Raw genomic sequence first — 21,454 nt, 5'->3', positions numbered from 1 at the left:
CCGAAGACGAATTGCCTCATTGTTTGGGATAGGCTACGGCATTTCGCAACACAATGAATACAAGACTCTCGGCCATGCCTGACAATGCAAAGTGGACATGCGATGAGCTTTGTGTGCCCCATGGTGTGGTACTGTTGAACATCTAAATAATGAAGAAAGCAGGCACCAACTGTTTGAAATTCGAAGCATAGCTTATGGAAAAACACACAGGTAATTTGGCATTGCATCACAATAAGTAAGGTCAAACAAGGAGTGCAGACAATGCAGCCATGTTGGCAATATATGAAATTCTGAATTTGCATGTGTTAATAGTAGCACTTTAGAAAAAGAGTTTCGAACTGACACAGGTGGCCCCTGATTTTTGCGTTTATAAAAGAAAATATTTTAAAGGCAAAACACAGGACAAGAAAAAAAAGAAAGGAAAATGAGGCATGCTTCTGTGCAGTACCTCTTTGCACGAACAAAAGAAAGTGAGAACCTGATACATAACAAATAAATGGCTTGCATTTTGCCCATAAGCTTGTGCAAAACAGTAATTTTAAAACCAGCTCAAGAGCAAGATAAACGTCCAAATAAAATGCAAACAAAAATATTTTTATTGATAAGTTGCATTAGAGCATAGCATGTATACAGGGTGTTTCACGTAACTTGTGCCAAGAATTTAAAAAAAGTGGTTAGCCACAGCTGAATGAAACCCACGGCACATGGTTTGCCATCATGTGGCACTCCTTGGAGTATTTTTATATTCTGCTTAATTAATTAATTAAGATTAATTATGCTAACTTTTTAAGATTCACTTTAGGGCCTAGTGCGCTTCATTGCATTGTAGGGGGGGTTCAGAAACGACCGACCCAATGTTTTGTGGCAATGTGCATGCTGAGTGGAGATTTTCTCGACCCTTTAAAGAGAGCCCACGAAATATGAAACAAAACCCCGTGACTGTGCTATGAAATCGCAGTTGGTGCAAAAGAACAGTGCGTGCGGACCGTGGCAAAGTGAGCGGCTCTGGGCATCGGCTTCACAGTGCGTCGGCATCCTTGGAGGGGGCACACGTCCCTGATAAGTGATAGGCTCGAAGCACAGTGGAGCATGCTGCAATACTATGGTGCATGAGTGCAGTCATGTGGTTTGATCTCATATTGTGCGGGCTTTCCTTAAACGCTGAAAAAAATCATCACGCAGCACGTACATTGACATAAAAAATTGGATTGGTAATTATGAAATGCTCTTTACAACATAATAAAATGCACTTGGGCCTAAAGGGAATATTAAAAATGTTAGATATTTGATCTTAGTTAATTAACTAATTAAGTACAATATATAAAGTACTATAAGGAGTGCCACATGACGGCAAACCATATGTCGTTGGCTTCATTCAGCTGCAGCTAACCACTTTTTAATTCTTGGCACAAGTTACGTGAAGCACACTATATATGCCTTTTTTGATGGGAGGAGTATACTGGGCAAACTTGCTGCGGCTTAAATGCTCAGCTTAGAGAATGCAACTATTACATCAAGGACGTGCGAAAATGTACACATGCTCAACAGTTTAGAAGTACACGCATATTTCTGCAAAAGATAAAACAATCGGTAAGATTATACAAATGCTTTTTGTTATGTCAAGAGCCATAACAAAGACACGTGGGACGTGACAGAAGTGAAAACTTATTGAGAATTCAATGCATAAATTGCAGAGTAAGCATCAAGAAAACTATGCAAATGTACATCCGTCCATCATCTTTGTATTTGTTGTCATGCTAGGCCTACCCTATTGCTCTTTCACAAACAAGCTTCTGTGCTCCGTGTTAAGAGAAGCTCGGGACCTTCTCTGATGCAGCCTATGCAAATACACGTAAAATGTAGTACTGCTTTTCCAAGGGCAATTTTAATGCAATTAGTTAAATTTGGGAGAAAGAGAGAGAGAGTTAAATTGTAGTTCCTCTAGGAAGCAAAATGTTCATTTATGGCCTGCCATTTATTAAAAAATTCCCAAGAGCTGGTAAGCTTAAAAATTCAAGGGGCACTTGGTTATACCTATGTGGATGAATGCGAAAGCATTGCGGCCACATCAGCAGAAGCGTGGCGACGTCTGGTGGTGCCACTGGCAGAGTCACGCCATTCGAGCAGCCACATCAGCAGAAGCACCGCGCATCACATGACCAAAGGTGTTTGTCACAAGGTGCGTACAACGTGGGTTCTACTCCCACAGATGTGGGTTTGAGTAGATTAATTAAAACTATATCTTAATCAACTGTTTCTTGATTAACTCCACCTTCACTAACACTAATGGTTGTGGGTCCCATTCCCACAAAAGGTTGAGAGTTTGAGTGCCTCAATTAACTCTATAAAAGTCAACTGTGCAATAATTAAATTTAATTTACACCAAAGGTGGGTTCGGCTCCCACCAATGGTCGTACGTTTGACTAACATGAAAGGTCATGGGTTTGAGTGCCTTAATTAGGTTTAGTTAAAGTACATGTGCCTTAATTAACACCAAAGGTAGTGGGTTCGAGTGGCATAATGCACTTTACATTAACTGTGCCTTAATTAAAATCAGAGGTCACGGGTTCCCCCCTACGGTCGAAGGTTCTACCAAAGGTGGTGGCTTTGAGTGCTTTAATTAACCCCATCTTAATTAACTGTCCCTTCACCAAGCCACATAGCAAATTTTCGTTATGTGCTGGAAGTTGTTACATGCCCTTTAGGGAGCATTCTGCCGCAATCATTTTTCAAGTTGGTTCATTAGTAGCTGAGATAGAAATATTTCAGTGCCACGAACCCATGATTTCAGGGGGCGAGTGCCACTGCATAGAAGGACACTCTCTCCACTTGCACCGTCTAGCCTCCGCAAGTGAAATTCCTTCCCTGCATTCTCCCATGTCGGAGCTCGAGGATCACGCGATGCATACATCATGGGCCCCACCTTCATTTTTTTCCCCTCCCTTTTTGCTGCATGGTACATTTCTGCTGACGGTGTTGCAAGCGAGTTGTTGTGTTTGTGTCGTTTGATGCAGCACATGACTTTGCACGCTATGCACGAGAGCACCCGACTAGCAGTACAAGTTAGTGCTACACGAACACCGAGGCAGACACAAGCGGATCAGAGAGTGATCACGTACTGGAACATGGTAGGAAACGAGATAGTTTTGGTGTCTGCGCACGTGACTGCACGACATGGGAACAAGCAGACGAAAGGGAACTACATCTCTCTTGCTGCGGTGTGAAGTAAAACAAAAGCACAAAGACATTCGGTTCGTGTGTTTTATTATTTCTCTAAACTTTAATTCATCTATTGAAGCAACAAATTATGCAAATAACAAATGCTGCCTTGAATAATTCTCCAAGTCCCATGTTACTATGAGCGACGTCACGGCACACATACATGCACATATACGTCAACCCTCTGGCTTGAAGCGCAGCACGCGTGAGCACAAGGGCAATGGCGCTCGGTTTGAAATTTTCACTCTTTCCGCGGCACGTAGCGATGTAATACTTAGCAGACACGATCGTTAACATGCACTGTATGCACGGCGCTTGTCAACTCAGAATGCCCAGACCTGGTGGGGGACCCTTTAACTTAGCCTTAATACCAAGGGTTCGACTGTCACCGAAGCTCGTGGGTGCGATTGTCTGAATTAATTACATCTTAATTATAATTAGCAACAAAGGTCGAGGGTGCGTAGCCTTTTTGGACTACCATGTGGTCACAACCAGCCATATAATGCACCATATAATCACCATCAGCCATATAATGCGTTAACAAAATTTAGGCATGAAGTTTACAAATCGGTAACTTTGTAACAAAAACGGATATTGTGGTTCTGTAAACTACATCTGCTAAAACCTTCTGAAAGGCTCATGGGCCCAGGACATCACACCCAGTAAGAAATGCATGGGGAACACACATTGCCTTTATTTCCTTCACTTCTGATCACATATATAAAAAACAAGAACACTTAGAACACTTATGCATATAAAGAGCAGGCCGCGTAACCCTATCCTAACCATCCAAGCATACGTGGTATAGTTTGCTATCCCACGTGTGACCATTTTCACCTGGTGGACAACTATCTCAAGCGCAGTCTCACGGTGGTGCACTCACGGTACACACACTGTGTGTGGGTGTATCAGCTTGTGGAGCTGTCCACGCCCTGGCACTGGGGAGGGCCACCGACCACTCTGTGGCTTGAGGGATGTGGTAGGCCCGTTGGTGAAAAGCTCCGCTGGCTTCTGCCAACGTAACTGTGCCAGCAGCGCTGCTGGTGGCCACGTAGACTGTAGCACTGCTAGGTCTTGTCAGAAACTCTCGGGAAGGACCGCAGGCACTGGCACCAGGGCGGACCGTCAGCTGCCTGGGATCGTCCTCTGGTCCTGCCGAGCCCTCAAAGCAGGTGCCCGAGCGGACCGGTTGCCGTTCGTGCATTGGCTGATCCTGTTGGGCCTCGGGATCAGGCGCCTAAGCGGACGAGTAGCTGCCTTGGTAGCCACCGGAGCATTTCCCTCCAGATCATCACTGGCCCACACCCATTCTTCAGACCAGTCCAAACTGAATTAACTACAGTGCGTGCTCTCTTCGCATGCCACGGCGCCACACACCACCAATATATAATACACAGTATGCACGGAAGGTTAGGATAGGGTTACGAAGCCTGCTCTTTATATTCTATGTGTCCTTGTTTTCTTTTGTGTGTGTGTTTGAATGTCATGTGAGCAGACACAAAGGAGATAAAGGCAATGTCTGTTCCCCATGCTTCTCTTACTGGGTGCTCAGCCCCTGGACCCACGAAAGTTTCACAAGCCTCTAAAGTAGACAAATATGATGCAAGAGTTTAGAGCCTACGTACAATTGTTAAAATGCTTACAAGGGTTTTGCAAGAGTCTTACTCAAAATTTGTGGTATATTTCAGAGTGGTGTTTAATAAATGAATTGTCAACTTTAGATGGTAATATTAGGGGCAGTTTACTGTGGTATTGCTCTTCATTGCTGAGTTTGAGTTGTAAACTTGAGATGAAGTTCGAAAGGATCGACTGATAGGCTAGTCAGCATGGCGTCATGCACAGTGTAGTGCGAATTGAACACACAGGGCAACAGAAAAATGAGGACACGGAGTTTTATAATTGAGCTTTTCTTTAATTTTGGAAATGTCAAAAATTTCTCTGAAAGAATAGGTACACTAAATAAATATTTCACTTCCTAGAGCCACTAGGTTCTAGCTTTTTCTTTTAAACTGAAGATACCTCATCAGTATCGGTGCAGTGGTTGCAGAGAAAAATGACTTCTCTGTTCCCATGTATCTAGATAGAAGCTGTCGAGCTAAAGCTTCCTCTAGTCCTACTCAGTCCGGTTATTACAACATGTGCAGAAAGTGTTTACAATTTCTTTTTCATCAAATTAGATGCAGAAGGTGTTTTGCAGATTTGTGAAAAACAGTTCCCAGTGCGTGACACGACCTTCTCAAAAATCCCATAAATGATGAAAATGAGACAGGAATGGTACATACGATACTACAGGGCTCCATGAGTGGTGCGGCAAAATGTGTAATGGGGGAAAAGTGGAATTTCCAAATTCATTTAAATGTTGTTTGCAACACGATGCTATTTATGGCCCATAATGCATAGGGCGGTGCCTTTATGGTCGAGGCACACTGAATATGAGCAGCAAGGAAGAAAAGATCTATGTATTATTGTGAGAATAAAGATAACATGCCCAACCGAAAATGCCAAGGGCTCAAGCGGTCGGGGAGCTACTTGGGTACTGCTCACATGGCTGGGAAACTGTTGCCCATATTTCCTGTGAAATTTTATGTCGACGTGCTTATGTCGCAACATGATTGCCAACGAGATGGAATTGCTTACATCTTTAGAAACCTCATCTCCACAAGAAGGTCGCTTACAGACACTTCCAACTGCAAGTATAACATAGTAATGCAGGTTCAAATGCATAATAGGCAACCAATGCTAAGCCTGTTTATATGATCCAGTAATTAATGCACCTTTTCGTTTTCATTTATGTGTTATAGATACTGTGCATAGCCATTTGGTTAATTTAATGCGACGCTCCATGCGCAAGCATATCAGCAAAAGTGGGGTTCTCCAAAGCCAGAGGGTTTGAGAACCCCTGCTGTGGACTAGCCCTCAAAGGTGTCACTATATCAAGGCACTTAAATATAATGGTTCTGGACCAGCAAGCACTGCATAGAAAAACTAGTTCATAAGAACTGCCTATTAGGAGAAGGTTACCTCACAAGAACATGGCAGGCATTGTGGCAGTTCTTTCTTGAGCGTTTGTGGAACTCCTTCTCAACTGATGGGCCATTCACTCCCTGGGGTTGTGTAGCAAAAAGGGACACTCATTCACTGGTCTATCCCATGAAGTATCTCTGGGCTATTATGTAGTTCACCGGCGGCAGTTGAGGAAACGCCTCCTAAATGCAATATCATAAACGACTCCCAGGTGCACATAGTTCACTGGTTCCTTAAAGGCTGTTGTCACTGGATGATTGTTTTCCCTCCATGCTCCTGTTCTTCAAAGAACACCTTAGTTATGACAATGTCGCCCGTGGAAAGTGTTTGACAGGCTGCGTCCACACCCTCTCTCGGCGTCCGGCATTCTCCACAGCAGCAGCAGCTGTTCTCTGAAGCATGCCCATTGGCTGTAACAGGGGTCGGTGCCTTTGGCCCATCCAATGAGTGGCTGGGCGACACTGCTGCACCCAGCGAATCACAGCTCCAGTCACCCGACCTCGGCAGGTCAGAATCGGTAGACTCAGACTCTGACTCGGTTGCATCATCGTCCTCTTCATCATCCTCATCACCGGCACCTGGCAAGCCATCGGTGGCACCGCTCCCTGCTGCTCCCACACCACGGTTCCGTAGGCGATCAAGTTTCCGGGCCACCTTGGGATTTCCATCGATGCGTGCACACTCCTCTTCAGTTAGGTTCACATACCTGCACACATGTTAGAGACCCCGATTGGCCTGCGACCAATTTCTAGGTCATCCTGGAGGCACTTCGAGACAAATAAATGGTGGTCAATCACACTGATAACAGCAGAGATCTGTCTTGGACTTCCTGTCAGGCACAGCAACAAAAACGAAACAGCCCAGAGAGAATACTGAGCAGGGCAAAAAGGAGCAATTTATTAGTATGTCTGCTAATGCTACTATGTCAAAACAATACTACTTATGCACAATTTAATCATAAACTTGCACGCAAGTAGTCTTTTCTTACCTCCATTCTACATGTGTGCATGGTTTTTATTGTGATGTGCAGAATAAGTGGGCAACTGAAAAGAATTGTCAATGTGTGAGGCAAGAATGAAACAATCATGGCTTCCATTCATATGCACTGTCGGATTACAGTGATTCAAGTGACGGGTCTTTACAGCGGCATGGATGATGTCCTTCCTAACGAAACTGGTGTCCCACTTGATGGCCAGCCCCTTGAAGTCGCAAAACAGACCCAGCACTACTTGCGAAGATTGTTTAACTGCGCGAATAAATGGACCACAGAGACAGCATGGGACAAGGACGGGCGCAGACTTGCAACTAAAGTTTATTCCACAAAAACCACATATAAGTACACCCCCGACACACACCACTGCGCGTGCGCGAAAAAAGAAAAGAAAAACCTTGCATATGCAAAACGTGACCTACCTACGCTCGTCAATAAACCTCATCTCACTGTTGTGTAAATAAACTGAGGTGTCACTGACACAGCCTTGTCCCTTCTTTCTAATATGGTACGCCTCAAGTAGCTCTCTCGCACGGCTATCTCAGCAGCGGCACAAAATCTTTACTTCCTTCATGATCGGCTTGCACATGCACGCCAAGCAGTGGACAGGCAGGTGCCCATTCGTTTTATTTCTAATTGACAATTCATGCTCACGCAAGCGCACATTCACGCACCTCCCTGTTTGGCCTATGTAAACTTTGCTGCATGATAAAGGTACCTGATAAATTACTCCAACACTGCAATCTACGTGGAAAATGGAGTGCTTTGTTCCGCATCCTTGGAAGCTATCTTTACTTCTTCCTATCTTTTCTTTTTTGCACACGCGCAGTGGTGTATGTCGGGGGTGTACTTATATGTCGTCTTTGTGGAATAAACTTTAGTTGCAAGTCTGCGCCCATCCTTGTCCCATGCTGTCTCTGTGGTCCGTTTGTTCGCGCAGTTAAACAATGTTTGCTAATATATACCAGCTCGCCCAACAACAAGTTCTTCTAAACCAGCATTACTTGTTGAATGATCACAAGGCTCAGCTTGGGATGCTCACATTCATTTGCCGAGACCATTCTAAACAGTTCTGAAGCAGTAATGGCAAACTGTTAAGAACGATGCGATGCACTCACTTTCCAGCTGCCTTGCCAGCTGTTGCTATCAGGTAATGTAGAGAAAAACCGAGGATCGATTTATGATGCTTTCATACCGATAGAAGAAAAACCGTCCTGAGCTCAAAAAGACTTATAAGCGAAAAGCTGCTCTCTCACCTAAGCTACAAAATAGTGACCCTTGAATTAGCTAGACACAGGCAACAAAAATCTCAAACAAGACATGCAGCCTTTCAAGTTGCAAGCAATAATGACCATATGCACCATAACTATTTCATGAGTTGAAGCAATGGCGACAATAACCATGAGCATACTGGAACAAAATTTGTAGCGGGCGAAATTGCAATTGGTAACATGCGGTCGAAGACAACATTAAAGCTAAAATATACTATTCTAATTGAAAACATATATTTCTTCAATTCTCACAGAAAGGACACTTGTAAAACTGCAGGAAAAACATAAAACTGATTGCAGCCTATAATGATTAAATCCTGGCTTCATAAAACTAGAAATGCGTTAAATAATCATCATCATCATCGTGAAATGACATCCTTTGGGAGTGATGGTGACAATGTATGCAGTTTTATGACGCAAGGGCCAGGTATTGCCAAAGAGCACCATACACATGGTGATGAGTTTTCAATGAATTGTTTATGAAATAGAGGAACATACTGTGAATGGTGGATATAGAATGGCTGTATATAGGCATAAAATCAGTTGCTGTAACTTGCGTACAACATATAAGTATTAAAATGGTGACAATGACTAGAGATGTGAGCAATGACCATAAATGCTTCATTCTGAATTGATAATGTCATAAAATGTGTATGTGAAAGTAGCACCAGTGCCTCAATGCTGAATGCAAGGGCAGAGAAGCAAATGCTCTGCAAAAATGTCGCAGCAGCAGCCTCTCAGAAGAGTATGTGCTACGAGTGTAGGGGGCCTGGTAACCCACAACTAATCAGCAGCTTCATGAAACTTCAAAGCTTGCCTGTGATGAAAAAAAAAAAGCCGGTTCTGTACCAACAAATATTGCTAGGTGGAAAGGAACATGTTGCTTATAAGCTAAAGCAAGTATCTTTTTCTATGACGTTCTGATTCCTTGCACTCCATCAAGACAAGGACTACAGTTAGCATCTCGCCATACATACTGCAGAGAGGAGATCCATTCCTAATCAAGAGGTGAGAATGTGTGGCTGATTCTAGGAATGCACAAAACGACCTCAGTTCGTGCTTTCATAATAGGTCGCCAATTTCTTGGGTTGGGCTTAATGACATGCAGTTTATTGAGTGTTTCGCCATCCCATGCACTTTGCTAATATTTCCTTAGTTTCTTCCATAGATAAGGCTTAAAATCTGTGGCGGGGATAGCTACAGTAGAAGTGCCTGCTTTTGTTGTTACAGACATGGCAATATTGTCAGCAAGAACATTACCGTCAATGTGTCTGTGCCCAGGCCCCCAACATATGGTTATGGAAGGATGAAAGAAGATAGAGGACGAAGAAGATCAGAGACGCTGGCTGCTGCGCGTTGTTGGTGGTCAGCCATCTTAACTACTCTGACTTAGCCTCTGTATATATTGTAAATATAGCCTTTCCATACTCACAACATCCCCGTAAGATATTGGTGGAGGTGTTGTTTAGATGCATAAACAGAGTAGATAAGTGAATAGAGGTTGTTAATTAAAGGGTTTTTAAGTGTTTGCGGCAATATTAAAGCTGGATGGAGCGACCATGCATTTGCTTCTACATAAAGGCTTTCTACGTGGCTTGTCCTAAAGGTCCCGGTTGTGAGGTGGATTCCTAAATGGTGAACAGGATCTAACATCATTAAAGCACTGGGCACAGCAGACTGCTAAACTATCGCACCCTAGTCAAGTCATGCACCAACAAGGCACCTATACAAGATCAAAATGCATTTTATGTCACTGCCCCATGTTGTACATGATAGAAGCTTTAAGAAGTTCATTGTTTTCAGGCACTTAACCTTCAAGCATTTTATATGTGGAACGAATGTGAGTTTCCAGTTCAATATGATGCCGAAAAACTTGTGCTCTGCGCTTACAGGCAATGTGTTACCAGAGAGCTCAATAGCAGGTTCTGGCACTATTCCTCTCCTATTCGTGAAAAGCACACATGTACTTTTCTGTGGGCTGTTTTCATCAGCCCATTTAGCCACTTTGTTTAAGCCATGCTGGACATGTCGATCGCAGATGCATGCACGATTTAAAACCAACCTGCACATACATATACAGAGTAGAACAATTTTTGTAGGACAGCCGTGCATAGATAATTTATTTTCACGATAATGTACAGCTATGCACACCACCTTGCAGGATACCAGTTTCCTGTGTGAAAGACCTCGGCAAGGCCTGACCCACCCTTACACAAAAGGTATGGTCAGAAAGGTAACTTTCAATTATACTTAACATATTACTATGAACACCCATGACAGAAAGGTCTCAGATAATACCAAAGTGCCACGTGGTGTCATACTGTCACATAGTAGTGACACAGACGTGACAGCAATAACAAGTCTACATGTCAATACAGTCACCATCTGGTGCCGAGCTGTTGCAAAAGATGAGAGAAGTTTTCAGCTAAACTAAATGGCAAGTTATAATTTTAATTTCGAGTGCATTTGCATTCAAAGGACTGTCACCCTTCGTGTTTTTTGAACCACACGAATCATTGTGTGTAATGCAATGCACTGGAGACATAGTATTCAAAGTGTTCACCCAGACAATCTGCCTGATCTTCCAGGCTACTGCCTAGGCTACATATTAAGGGAAGGGGGTTCAACTCTTGGCCTTTCAATTCATTCCCTCTATTCCATACTTTTGCCTCATCAGTGTAACAATTTACGCCAGAGAGATACCTCTCCAAACTCTCTCTGTATGCACGCCGACGTGTTCTTCTACCTTGTGACTTAACCTGTTTGAAATTAATAAGGTTTTCGGTGGTGGGAGGATTGTGAAACAATGCCCAAACTTTGTTTTGCTCCTGCGCGCTAACCGACATTAATTGTTTCACCATGGGATAAGACACTTATTAGTCAGTCTGTTAGATATGCCACAGTGTATTCATTCACGACATGTGTGAGGGAAAGGCTTTGCGTGTAGCCAACTGAAGCACTATTAGCCTCATGCATCCCAAAAAAGATGTCGTTTGTGAAAGGGGCGCCGCTTTCATTGCAGTTTGGAATATGCATGAACATGAATGGGGATTTGGGTGGCAAACAAATGTTCCTAAGCTATTGGCCATATTCTGGTGCATCAGTGCCAGCTCCTGCAATCACCCAAGCTAAGCAGCGTTGATCTGAGCTAGTACATGAGATGATGACCACCTCCAGGAACGCCGACTGATGATAGCTCCACCTGCCATGGACTAGTTCAAATGTTCACCTTGTGTGATATAGTTATGGTAACGGCGGCGAATGATGTCTGCCTCTCCCACAATAAATAACCAAAAATGCATCAAAAGCTGAAGGAAAGTGAGCAGATGTTATCCACATAAAGTTATGCACATACTGTGCAAGTTATGTTTTACACACTATATTAAATGATCATGATAAATAACTAGCCAAAACAGCTTATTCCAGAACTGCAATGACCTAACTACAATCAATGGCAAGGATCGTCGGAAGGGGAATATATGGAGCAGCCACAAAAGATTTCTACAGGTGCACAATATGCTCAGAAATAACTCTTGAAAGAAAGCAGAGTGCACAAGGTATTTATGCGAAGTCACTTGGCATACATTTTCATCTTTTACCACAGAGCATGTGGAACTTTCTGCAACTTCACAAATGAGTCCATCATTCTGAGAGATAATCATTACATTAGCACCATAATTTCAGTGCATGCACTATTCTCAGGAATGTAGCGCGTCAATTTAGGCCCAACTATAACATGCATCCACAACTCTAGCTTATGTTACACTGGCAATGTTTTGGCTCTTATGCCTAAATCACTTCATGCTAACTTTAGTTTCATTCCACAAGTATAGTACATTGTATACAATTTGCCACAGCTCACCTGAGAAGGCGTATCTCACGGTTGCTCAGCACCACCTGGCGCTGTGTATGCCGGGCAGCATCCAAGCGCCGGCGCAGATCATCCACCTCGTGGTCTAGTTTTCGCTGCTTCTTGCGCTGCTTTACCTCATCAGGGCTTATGTGTGCCAAGGCCTGCTCCTCACAAAGAGCCCACAGGAGGGGCTCTGACTCAGGTCGCAAGGCTCCCCGCAGGGCTCCGTACACCCCGGGTAGCAGGCAGAACACATCAAAGGCCGCATGGAACACCATGTCCTCACTCAGGGGTCGCCGGCTCCAGAACTTCTGGTCCCGCCGGTACAGGCTCTTCACCTGGACATGCATGCCTTTGTTTTGTGTGCGTTTGCTTGCCTGCACTGCTTCTTACACTCTTAACGTTAAAGGAACAATCAAAAGGTGGCGGAATGACTACTGCAAACACACAATGTTCACTCATGGGCTCAACAGTGCACTGCTGCATGATATTGTCACGTGGTAGTGACGGTTGAGGACACAGCAAGAAAACTGTGAATGGCAAAACTAACTTTATTGGGCGAACCTATGCCAAGAAAAACAGGCTACACTCAATGCTCAATGAAAACGGCAAACACAGTCGGTGATCGGCGAAAATCTGATCAGCGAGTCAAGCGCGTCGGCTTTTACAGATCAGTCAATGAATGTTCCAGAGTAATCGCTGGGACCTGCGTGCTTTCCAGAAATTTCTACGCCATTCGCGTCGTGCATGCATGGAATCAGATTACACAAGGTTCGGCGACAACAGACAGCGGATAGAAGCATCGATAAAATTCTAGACCCTTCCAATACATGTAGACGCGTCCTGTGCTGAGTGATAACATTTCTTAGACGGTAAAAGCGCTCAACCGTAAAAGATAAACAAGTTCATGTGTCGATTCCCCCCTCTTGAAAGGCATCATCCTGATGCTACAAACATAACGGGAGGTGAAACAAAAAAGTACATTTGCTAAACAAAGTAACAAAACAACTAAGAAACAAAGTCTAAGGTGACACAGTCCAAAAAAAAGTCCAAAGTTCAGCTATGCGAAGTCCCCAAAGTTCATTAGCGCTGGTGAAACAGCTAAAGTCGCACAACATGAACTACTTCAGGTCGTGAGCGGAGCCAATGTGATAGCGAAATGCCGTCTGGCACAACCTTATAGTTGAGTGCGTCAATTCGTCGGATGATCTTGTATGGCCCGAAATAGTGGCATAAAAGCTTCTCGCTCAGTCCTCCTAGGTGTATAGGGGTCCAAACCCAAACACAGTCGTCGGGCTGGTACTCGACATAGCATCGTCGAAGGTTGTAGTGTCGGCTGTCGGTCCTCTGCTGGTTCTTGATCCGCAGGCGGGCGAGCTGTCGGGCTTCTTTGGCGCGCTGGAGATAGGTGGCGACGTCAAGATTCTCTTCGTCGCAGACATGCGGCAGCATGGCGTCGAGAGTAGTCGTCGGATTCCTACCGTAAACCAGCTTGAACGGCGTGATCTGTGTTGTTTCTTGCACTGCTGTGTTGTAAGCGAAGGTTACGTGCAGCAGGATGGCATCCAAGGTCTTGTGTTCGACGTCGACGTACATTGCTAGCATGTGGGCGAGGGTCTTGTTCAGGCGCTCCGTGAGACCATTCGTCCGCGGGTGGTAGGCAGTTGTCCTCCTGTGGCTTGTCTGGCTGTATTGCAGAATCGCTTGGGTGAGCTCTGCTATAAAGGCCGTTCCTTTGTCAGTGATGAGGACTTCTGGGGCACCATGTCGAAGCAGGATGTTCTCGACTAAAAATTTCGCCACTTTGGCTGCGCTGCCTTACGGTAGAGCTTTAGTTTCAGCGAAGCGGGTAAGATAGTCCGTCACCACAACGATCCACTTATTTCCGGGTGTTGACGTCAGAAACAGTCTCAACAAATCCATCCTGATCTGCTGAAATGGTCGGCAAGGAGGTTCGATCGGCTGTAGTAATCCTGCTGGTCTTGTCGGTGGTGTCTTGTGTCACTGACAGTCTCGGCATGTCTTGACATAACGGGCGACGTAAGCAGTCAGATGCGGCCAGTAATACCTTTCCTGTATCCTCGACAGCGTCCAGGAGAATCCTAGAGGCCTAGCGGTTGGATCGTCATGTAGGGCGTACAGTACTTCTGGACGCAGAGCTGACGGAACAACAAGAGGTAGATGGTGCGGACTGACGAGAAGTTCTTAACGAGCAGGTTCTTTTGTAGCGTGAACGAAGACGATCTGCGGTTAAATGCCCTAGAGACATCGGCGTTCCCTTCCAAATACTCAACGAGGCTTTTTAGCTCCACGTCTGCTAGTTGCTGTTTAGTGAAGGCTTTCGCACTTATTATTCCGAGGAAGACGTCGTCGTCCTTGTCGTCTTGCGGCGGGGGATTGATGGGGGCACATGATATGCAGTCAGCATCAGAGTGTTTTCGTTCGGACTTGTAGATTACTGCAACGTCATATTCTTGCAGTCTGAGGCTTCACCGCGCCAGCCGACCTGAAGGGTCCTTTAAGTTGGCTAGCCAACACAACGCATGATGGTCGCTGACGACTTTGAATGGCCTGCCATAAGGTAAGGGCGGAATTTTGCTGTAGCCCAAATGATGGCGAGGCATTCCTTTTCAAGCGTAGAATAATTGCATTTCGCTTTTGGCAGTGACTGGCTAGCATAAGATATCACCCGTTCAAGTCCGTTTTTCCTCTGGACTAGGACGGCACCGAGGATTAGGCTACTCACGTCAGTGTGAATTTCGGTATCGGTGTCTTCGTCGAAGTGTGCAAATACCGGCGGCAACTGCATGCGTCATTTGAGTTCTTGAAATGTGTTGGCCTGTGGCATTTCCCACTTGAACTCGACATCACATTTGGTTAGATGCATTGGCGGCTCAGCGATGCATGAAAAGTCCTTGACAAAGTGCCTGTAGTAGGCGCACATGTAAAGGAATCTACAAACTGCCTTCTTGTCGGTGGGCTGCGGGTACTTTGCGATGGCAGCTGTCTTCTGCGGGTCGGGGCGTACTCCAGATTCGCTGATGACGTGGCCTAGAAACAGAAGCTCATCGTAAGTGAAGCGGCACTTTTCCGGCTTCAGAGTGAGCCCTGATGACTTGATGGCCTCAATAATGTCGCAAGCCACCTAAAATGATCGTCGAAATTTCCAGCGAAGACAACGACGTCATTCAAGTAAACAAGCCATGTCTGCCACTTTAATCCTGCTATAACTGTGTCCATGACGCTCTGAAACGTTGCAGGCATCGAGCATAGTCTGAATGGCATGACCTTGAACTCGTAGAGGCCATCTGGCATGATGAAGGCAGTCTTTTCGCGATCTCTCTTGCTGACTTCTATTTGCCAGCAGCCAGACTTGAGGTCCATCGACAAGAAGCATTTAGCGTTGCAGAGCCGATCCAATGCGTCGTCTATCCGTGGAAGGGGGTATGCGTCGTTCCGTCTTTTTTCTTCACCAGGACTACAGCAGATGCCCACAGACTTTTTGACGGCTGGATGATGTTGTTGCGCAGCATTTCGTCGACTTGATGCCTAACAGCTTCACATTCTCCCGTCGAAACTCGGTAAAGGCTCTGGCGGAGTGGTCGAGTGCACTCTTCGGTTATTATCAGTGCTTTGCAACTGGTGTTTGTCGAATCCTCTATGATGTCGAAAAGCAGTCTGTATCGTCGGAGAAGACTTCTGAGCTGTTGCTGCTTACTCATGGTGAGACCTGGCTTTACGTCGAAGTCTGGTTCGGGAACTATGGTCGTCGGGAGAGATGTGGCAGTATCCAAGAGGACAAACGCATTGCTGGTTTCCAGAAGTTCCTCGATGTACGTGACCGTCGTGCCCTTGTTGATGTGCTTGAGCTCCTGGCTGAAGTTTGTCAGCAACACTTTCGTTTTTCCTCCGTGCAGTCGAGCGATCCCTCTTGCGATGCAAATTTCACGGTCTAGCAGCAGGCATTGGTCACCCTTGATGACGCCTTCTACGTCGGCAGGTGTTTTGGTGCCGACGGAAATGACAATGCTGGAGCGGGGCAGGATGCTGACTTGACTTTGACCACCACTCAAGGCATGGTGGCTATGAGAGCTCTCCTGCGGTATAGCTTGATCTTCCGACAGCGTTATTGACTTCGACTTCAGGTCGATGATTGCGCCGTGTTGGTTTAGGAAGTCCGTGTTGAGTATGACGTCTTGTGAACATTGTTGGAGGATAACGAAGGTGCCAGGGTAAGTGCGGACATGAACGGTAATTCTTGCCGTGCAGATTCCAGTCAGCGTGATGAGGTGTCCTCCAGCGGTCCGAATTTGAGGGCCTTCTCATGCAGTCTTAACTTTCTTCAACTGGGCAGTGATGGGTCTACTCATGACGAAGTAATTGGCTCCTGTGTCTACTAAAGCAGTGACTGCATGGCTGTCGAGAAGCACATCAAGGTCGGTGGTTCTTTGTCTTGCATTACAGTTAGGTCTTTGCGTCGGATCACGGCTGCATCACGTTGACCTGTGGCTGGTATGTGGTGTCATCAGGTTGCCTTTTGTCGGCATATTATTTGCTTCCGGGCTTCGTAAGGACGGCTGTGTGTCGTTGTTATGTCGTCGAGGCAGTCTCTTCAGCGTCTTCGGCAGCGGCGGAGGATCTTCATCAGTTCGACGAACAGCAACCGCACCTCCATCGGTTGCTGCTTTTAGGTTTCCGGATATGGGCTTGCAGAGCGGCCCTGTGCCAACGGGATGGCGAACGGGATGGTCGTCGAGGGCTCCACTGAGTGGCGGCGAGGTAGTCGGCGATATCGCGAGGTCGTTCGCGAAGCTGTGGTCTCGGTGCATTAACGGCGAACCCTCAGAGTCCCATCTCCCGGTATGGGCATCGATGGTAGATGTGCCAGGTTCCTTCGCAGTGATAGCAAAGCGGACGATGGTCGGGGGCGTGCCAAACATCAGTCTTCTTTGGAATGCTGCGTGGGGCGATTGGTTGACATGCTGGCAGGGGGTGGTTGTGGACGACGGAAATGTGTCGTCACTGGGCCCTGCCGTGGGCGCGGAGGGGGTACGTGACGGCGGGCTACAGCGGCGTATGTCATCGCTTGCGGCTGACGCTGCGGTGATTCAGGGGCTACTCCGAGTTGTTGTCGGAGCTCCTCATGGACGGCGTCTGCAATTGAAGCCACTTGAGGCTGTGATGAAGGGAACAGCTTCTGTAGCTCCTCCCGCACGACTGCTCGGATTGTCTCGTGCAGCTCGTCGGTGGCAAGTGAGTGAACTCCGGCATAGTTTGTTTAGTTTGTGCAGCGGTTGAATTGCCGGTTCCGCATTTCCAGTGTCTTCTCGATGCTGGTAGCCTTGCGAAGAAACTCGTCGACGATCTTCAGTAAGCTCCGTACCATTCCGGTGAAAAGTTTCTCCTTTACACCACACATCAGTAGGCGGACTTTCTTCTCCTCGGACGTTTCCGGGTCGGCGTGATGGAATAGGTGGTTCATTTCTTCTGTGAAAATCGCGGTGGTCTCATTAGGCAGCTGTACTCTGGTTTCTAGTAGTGCTTGGGCTCATTCTCGGCGTACGACACTTGTGAATGTCTGCAGGAAGCCGCTTCAGAACAGGTCCCAGGTCGTTAAGTTGGCTTCTCGGTTCCCGAACCACGTTCTGGCAGTGTCTTCCAATGCGAAAAAGACATGTCGAAGTTTGTCGTCACTGTTCCAGCTGTTAAATGCAGCGACCCTCTCATACATCTCAAGCGAGGTTTCTGGATCCTCGAATGTTCAACCGCGGAATGTCGGAGGCTCCCTGGGCTGCTGCAGCACAATGGGGGACGCTGAGGCTGACATTGGGGTTGACTGGGCGATGATCTTCCTAGTCGACTCAGGCAAAAGTCTGTGCTCCAGGGGCAGTCCTTGCAGCCTGTGGCTACCTCGCGATTCTTGGTGATGTTGGTGTTGTCTTCCGCATTCGGGCTTGGGTCACAGCTTTGTGGGGGCGTCCGGTACATGAACACAAAGCACCTTCACCAGATGTCGCGTGGTATTGACAGTTGAGGACACAGCAAGAAAACTGTGTATGGCAAAACTAACTTTATTGGGCGAACCTGTGCCTAGAAAAACAGGCTACGCTCAGGCTCAACGAAAACGGCTAACACAGTCAGTGAACGTCGAAAATTTGATGAGCGAGTCAAGCGCGTCAGCTTTTATAGATCAGTTGTCGAATGTTCCAGAGTAATCCCTGGGACCCGCGTGCTTTCCACAAATTTGTACGCCATTCGCGTCGTGCATGCATGCAATCAGATTACACAAGATTCGGCGACAACAGACAGCAGATAGAAGCATCGACATTCTAGAAACTTCCAATACATGTAGACGCGTCCTGCGCTGAGCGATAACATTTCTTAAAAGGGAAAAATGCTCACCCATAAGAGATAAACGAGTTCATGTGTCAATATGAAACGTCATGCTAATCAGCATGAACTGGTTATGCTACGAGATGCTATGCTGCTGGGTTAAGAAAAAAAAATGGTGAAAAATAATGGGACAAGAAAGTACACCTTGTTTGTTTCCATTGTCTTGGTTGTAAACACCAACCACCCCCTTAACAAGCTCTCATGATGGTTGGTCTCAATTATACAGAATATATAAATTAAGAGGTAGCTTTAGCACAGCGAAAAAGTAATACCTGACATGTATGAGATAACTACATAATGGTCGCAACATTTTGTGGCAATGTGCAGCACAACTTTTATCGCAATGACTAGTTGTATTTCATATCGGCTGGTGTAAGTAAGCTCGTAGTGGCATAAATATCTCATTTCTGTGCATTCTTCTTTTAATGAAAAGAGTCGTGCAACACCAGAATCTTTCTAGCATGCCGTGGTTCATCAAAGCTAAACAACAAGTCACCACTGCTGCCAGATATGTCCTCTGGTGTATGTCTACATTTTGGCTCTCTAATAATTAATTTATTTATTGTTTATTTATTCAGTACCTGCATTGCCTTTGTAGGCAATTACAGCAGGTGGGTACCTAGATATCTACATTAATTGTGACTCATTTCAACACACAAAGCGTGGTAAAAGTTTTCATTGTGTTGTATACCTACAATATTTGACCAAAGAGCATTTCACTCTCTCATGGTCCTATAAAAGAATGCATAACACAAGGTCTCACCCTTAAAAGGAAATTCATTAATTTTCAAGGCATGGTCCCTTCTACGCGAGATATATTATGGTAATGTCATATATTTGTTTCTATCAATGCCTGTTTTAGAATGGTAAACACTGAAAAAATTTGAGGCCCTTTAGTTTTGTCCTTCAGATCCCGCCAATGAAGTGCGGGCTTGCTTTCGGTGATACTGAGGTTTCTGTCGTAATTCCCCAGAATGAATCGAACTGCCCTATTCTAAATTTTTTTATGTAAATTGACTAACTGACAGGTATAAGGATCCCAGCAGAAACACGGGTACTCATGTACTCAACGTATGTGAGTGAAATACAGCCGTTGTTTCAATTTACTAGGTAACTGGCCGAAATTTCGACATAGGAAGCCCAATTTTCATGCCGCCTTCCTTCTTACCTCCTGTACAAGCCTGTTCCACCTTAAATTTGAGGTAAATAAAACTCCTAAATATTTGCATTCCATAATCCTGCGTAAAGTAACGCTGTTTAATTTTACTCGTACAGTAAAACCTTGTTAAACCATACCCGCTCAAACAGTAGTTTTGTTTTAAAAGTAGTAAAGTCAAATTTCCAACTCAGCGGCCATTGAATGTAACGTGTTTTGTATCTACATAAACCGTACCAGCTTATTGCATACTTATCGGTCAACACATAGTATTTCCACTTTTCTTTGCACAAACATGGCAGTGCACCGTCAACAAATTTCCCTTTAGAGACGATTTCTTTTTAAGTGAAAATTTGTTTAAGAAAAACATGAAACGTTTGACTGAAGGCGAAATTCAAATGTAAGAAAATGTATCTACCGTTTGTTTATACATATGTTTCTCTCTATTTTTGTTGCGGACAAGTGCTGCAGTTGCATGTTTTCGTGTCTTAATTCACCAGTCATGTACGCATTGTATTTGTACGTGTATAACTTTGAGTGCTTGCATATTACCTTGCACATGTTTGTATTTTTCCCGAATTATGTTTCACTGTGTGCATTGTAGCATTGTTTTGACATATTTGTCGCGCCTTCTATGTAAATTTTTTTTGCCTTTATATTGTTACTGCCAACTGCATGGGTACCGGGGCCTCGTCAGGCCTTACCACCTTTTGTCCTGGTCCCCTCTTTTCCTTGAAAAGAAGAATAAACTTCACTTCACTCCATTGGGCGGCCCAGCAGAACAACAAGCCTCAGAGATTAGCACAACAGCCTCCAAGCGCCCTGTGCGTTTGCATGTGAAGCCACATCATCATCAAGATCATTTTGGCACTGTGCCAGAGAGTGTTGTGGCGTCGTGCAAGCGAGAACTCCCGTCATGCCGAAACTCAGATAAAAAAAAAACGCCGGGTGCTTAGAAGAAAAATTAGACATTGTTCGTGCTATCGAACATGACGCGAAAAGTTGGCACTGGCATGTGACATGGGTCTACTGTTGACTATGCTGTGTGGCATTTGGAATGCGAAGAAGCTGCTCGGCAGCGCTGCTGCGACCGCGAACAGATGTCTGCTACGAGGTCCGACTTTTCGCCATCATTGCCTCTGCTGCCAAAGTGTCGCCTAGTGACAGTGATAAGGATGACACCGAAGGCGAAAGCACGCCCAATTTAGGCCCGACAGTGGCAGAAGCTGCGTGTTACGTCAGCCTCATGAATGCAATCGTCGCGACGAAAATAGCACCCTGCAATAAAAAGGTGCCCAGCGACACCTGCAACACTACCTGTCGCAAGCATGTGACGCCCCCCAGGCACAATGTTCGTTCGCCGCCAGGCTCGGTGGCCTGCTAGAGCTCGGCAGGCAACATTGGTCACCGCACCGTAATAAACACTGACGAGCACGGCTGCTCGCCGGTCAGTCATCGTTCAGCACCACCACGCTGCGGAGCGTCCATCTATCGGAGGGTGCCTCGAGCCCTCCCTTGTTCACGAGCGCGGGTGGATCATGACACTG

General features: G+C 45.7%; 1 protein-coding gene across 2 annotated transcripts in view; it reads right to left on the bottom strand.

The window, feature by feature from the left end:
• Positions 1-573: 573 nt before the first annotated feature.
• egl (Egl_like_exo domain-containing protein) overlaps positions 574-21,454 on the bottom strand; it is a 325,918-nt gene continuing 305,037 nt past the window's right edge. For both annotated transcript variants that reach the window (XM_070541355.1, XM_070541356.1), the window contains 2 exons: positions 12,368-12,696; positions 574-6,949 (listed from right to left, as the gene is read on the bottom strand). In XM_070541355.1, coding sequence (XP_070397456.1) covers positions 6,490-6,949; positions 12,368-12,696 — 789 coding nt within the window. In that variant the 3' untranslated portion in view covers positions 574-6,489. The remainder of the gene's footprint in view (positions 6,950-12,367; positions 12,697-21,454) is intronic.

The sequence above is a fragment of the Dermacentor albipictus genome, chromosome 6 (genome assembly GCF_038994185.2).
Source record: "Dermacentor albipictus isolate Rhodes 1998 colony chromosome 6, USDA_Dalb.pri_finalv2, whole genome shotgun sequence".
Lineage (NCBI taxonomy): Eukaryota > Metazoa > Arthropoda > Arachnida > Ixodida > Ixodidae > Dermacentor > Dermacentor albipictus.
This window is presented reverse-complemented; position numbering and strand designations above follow the sequence as displayed.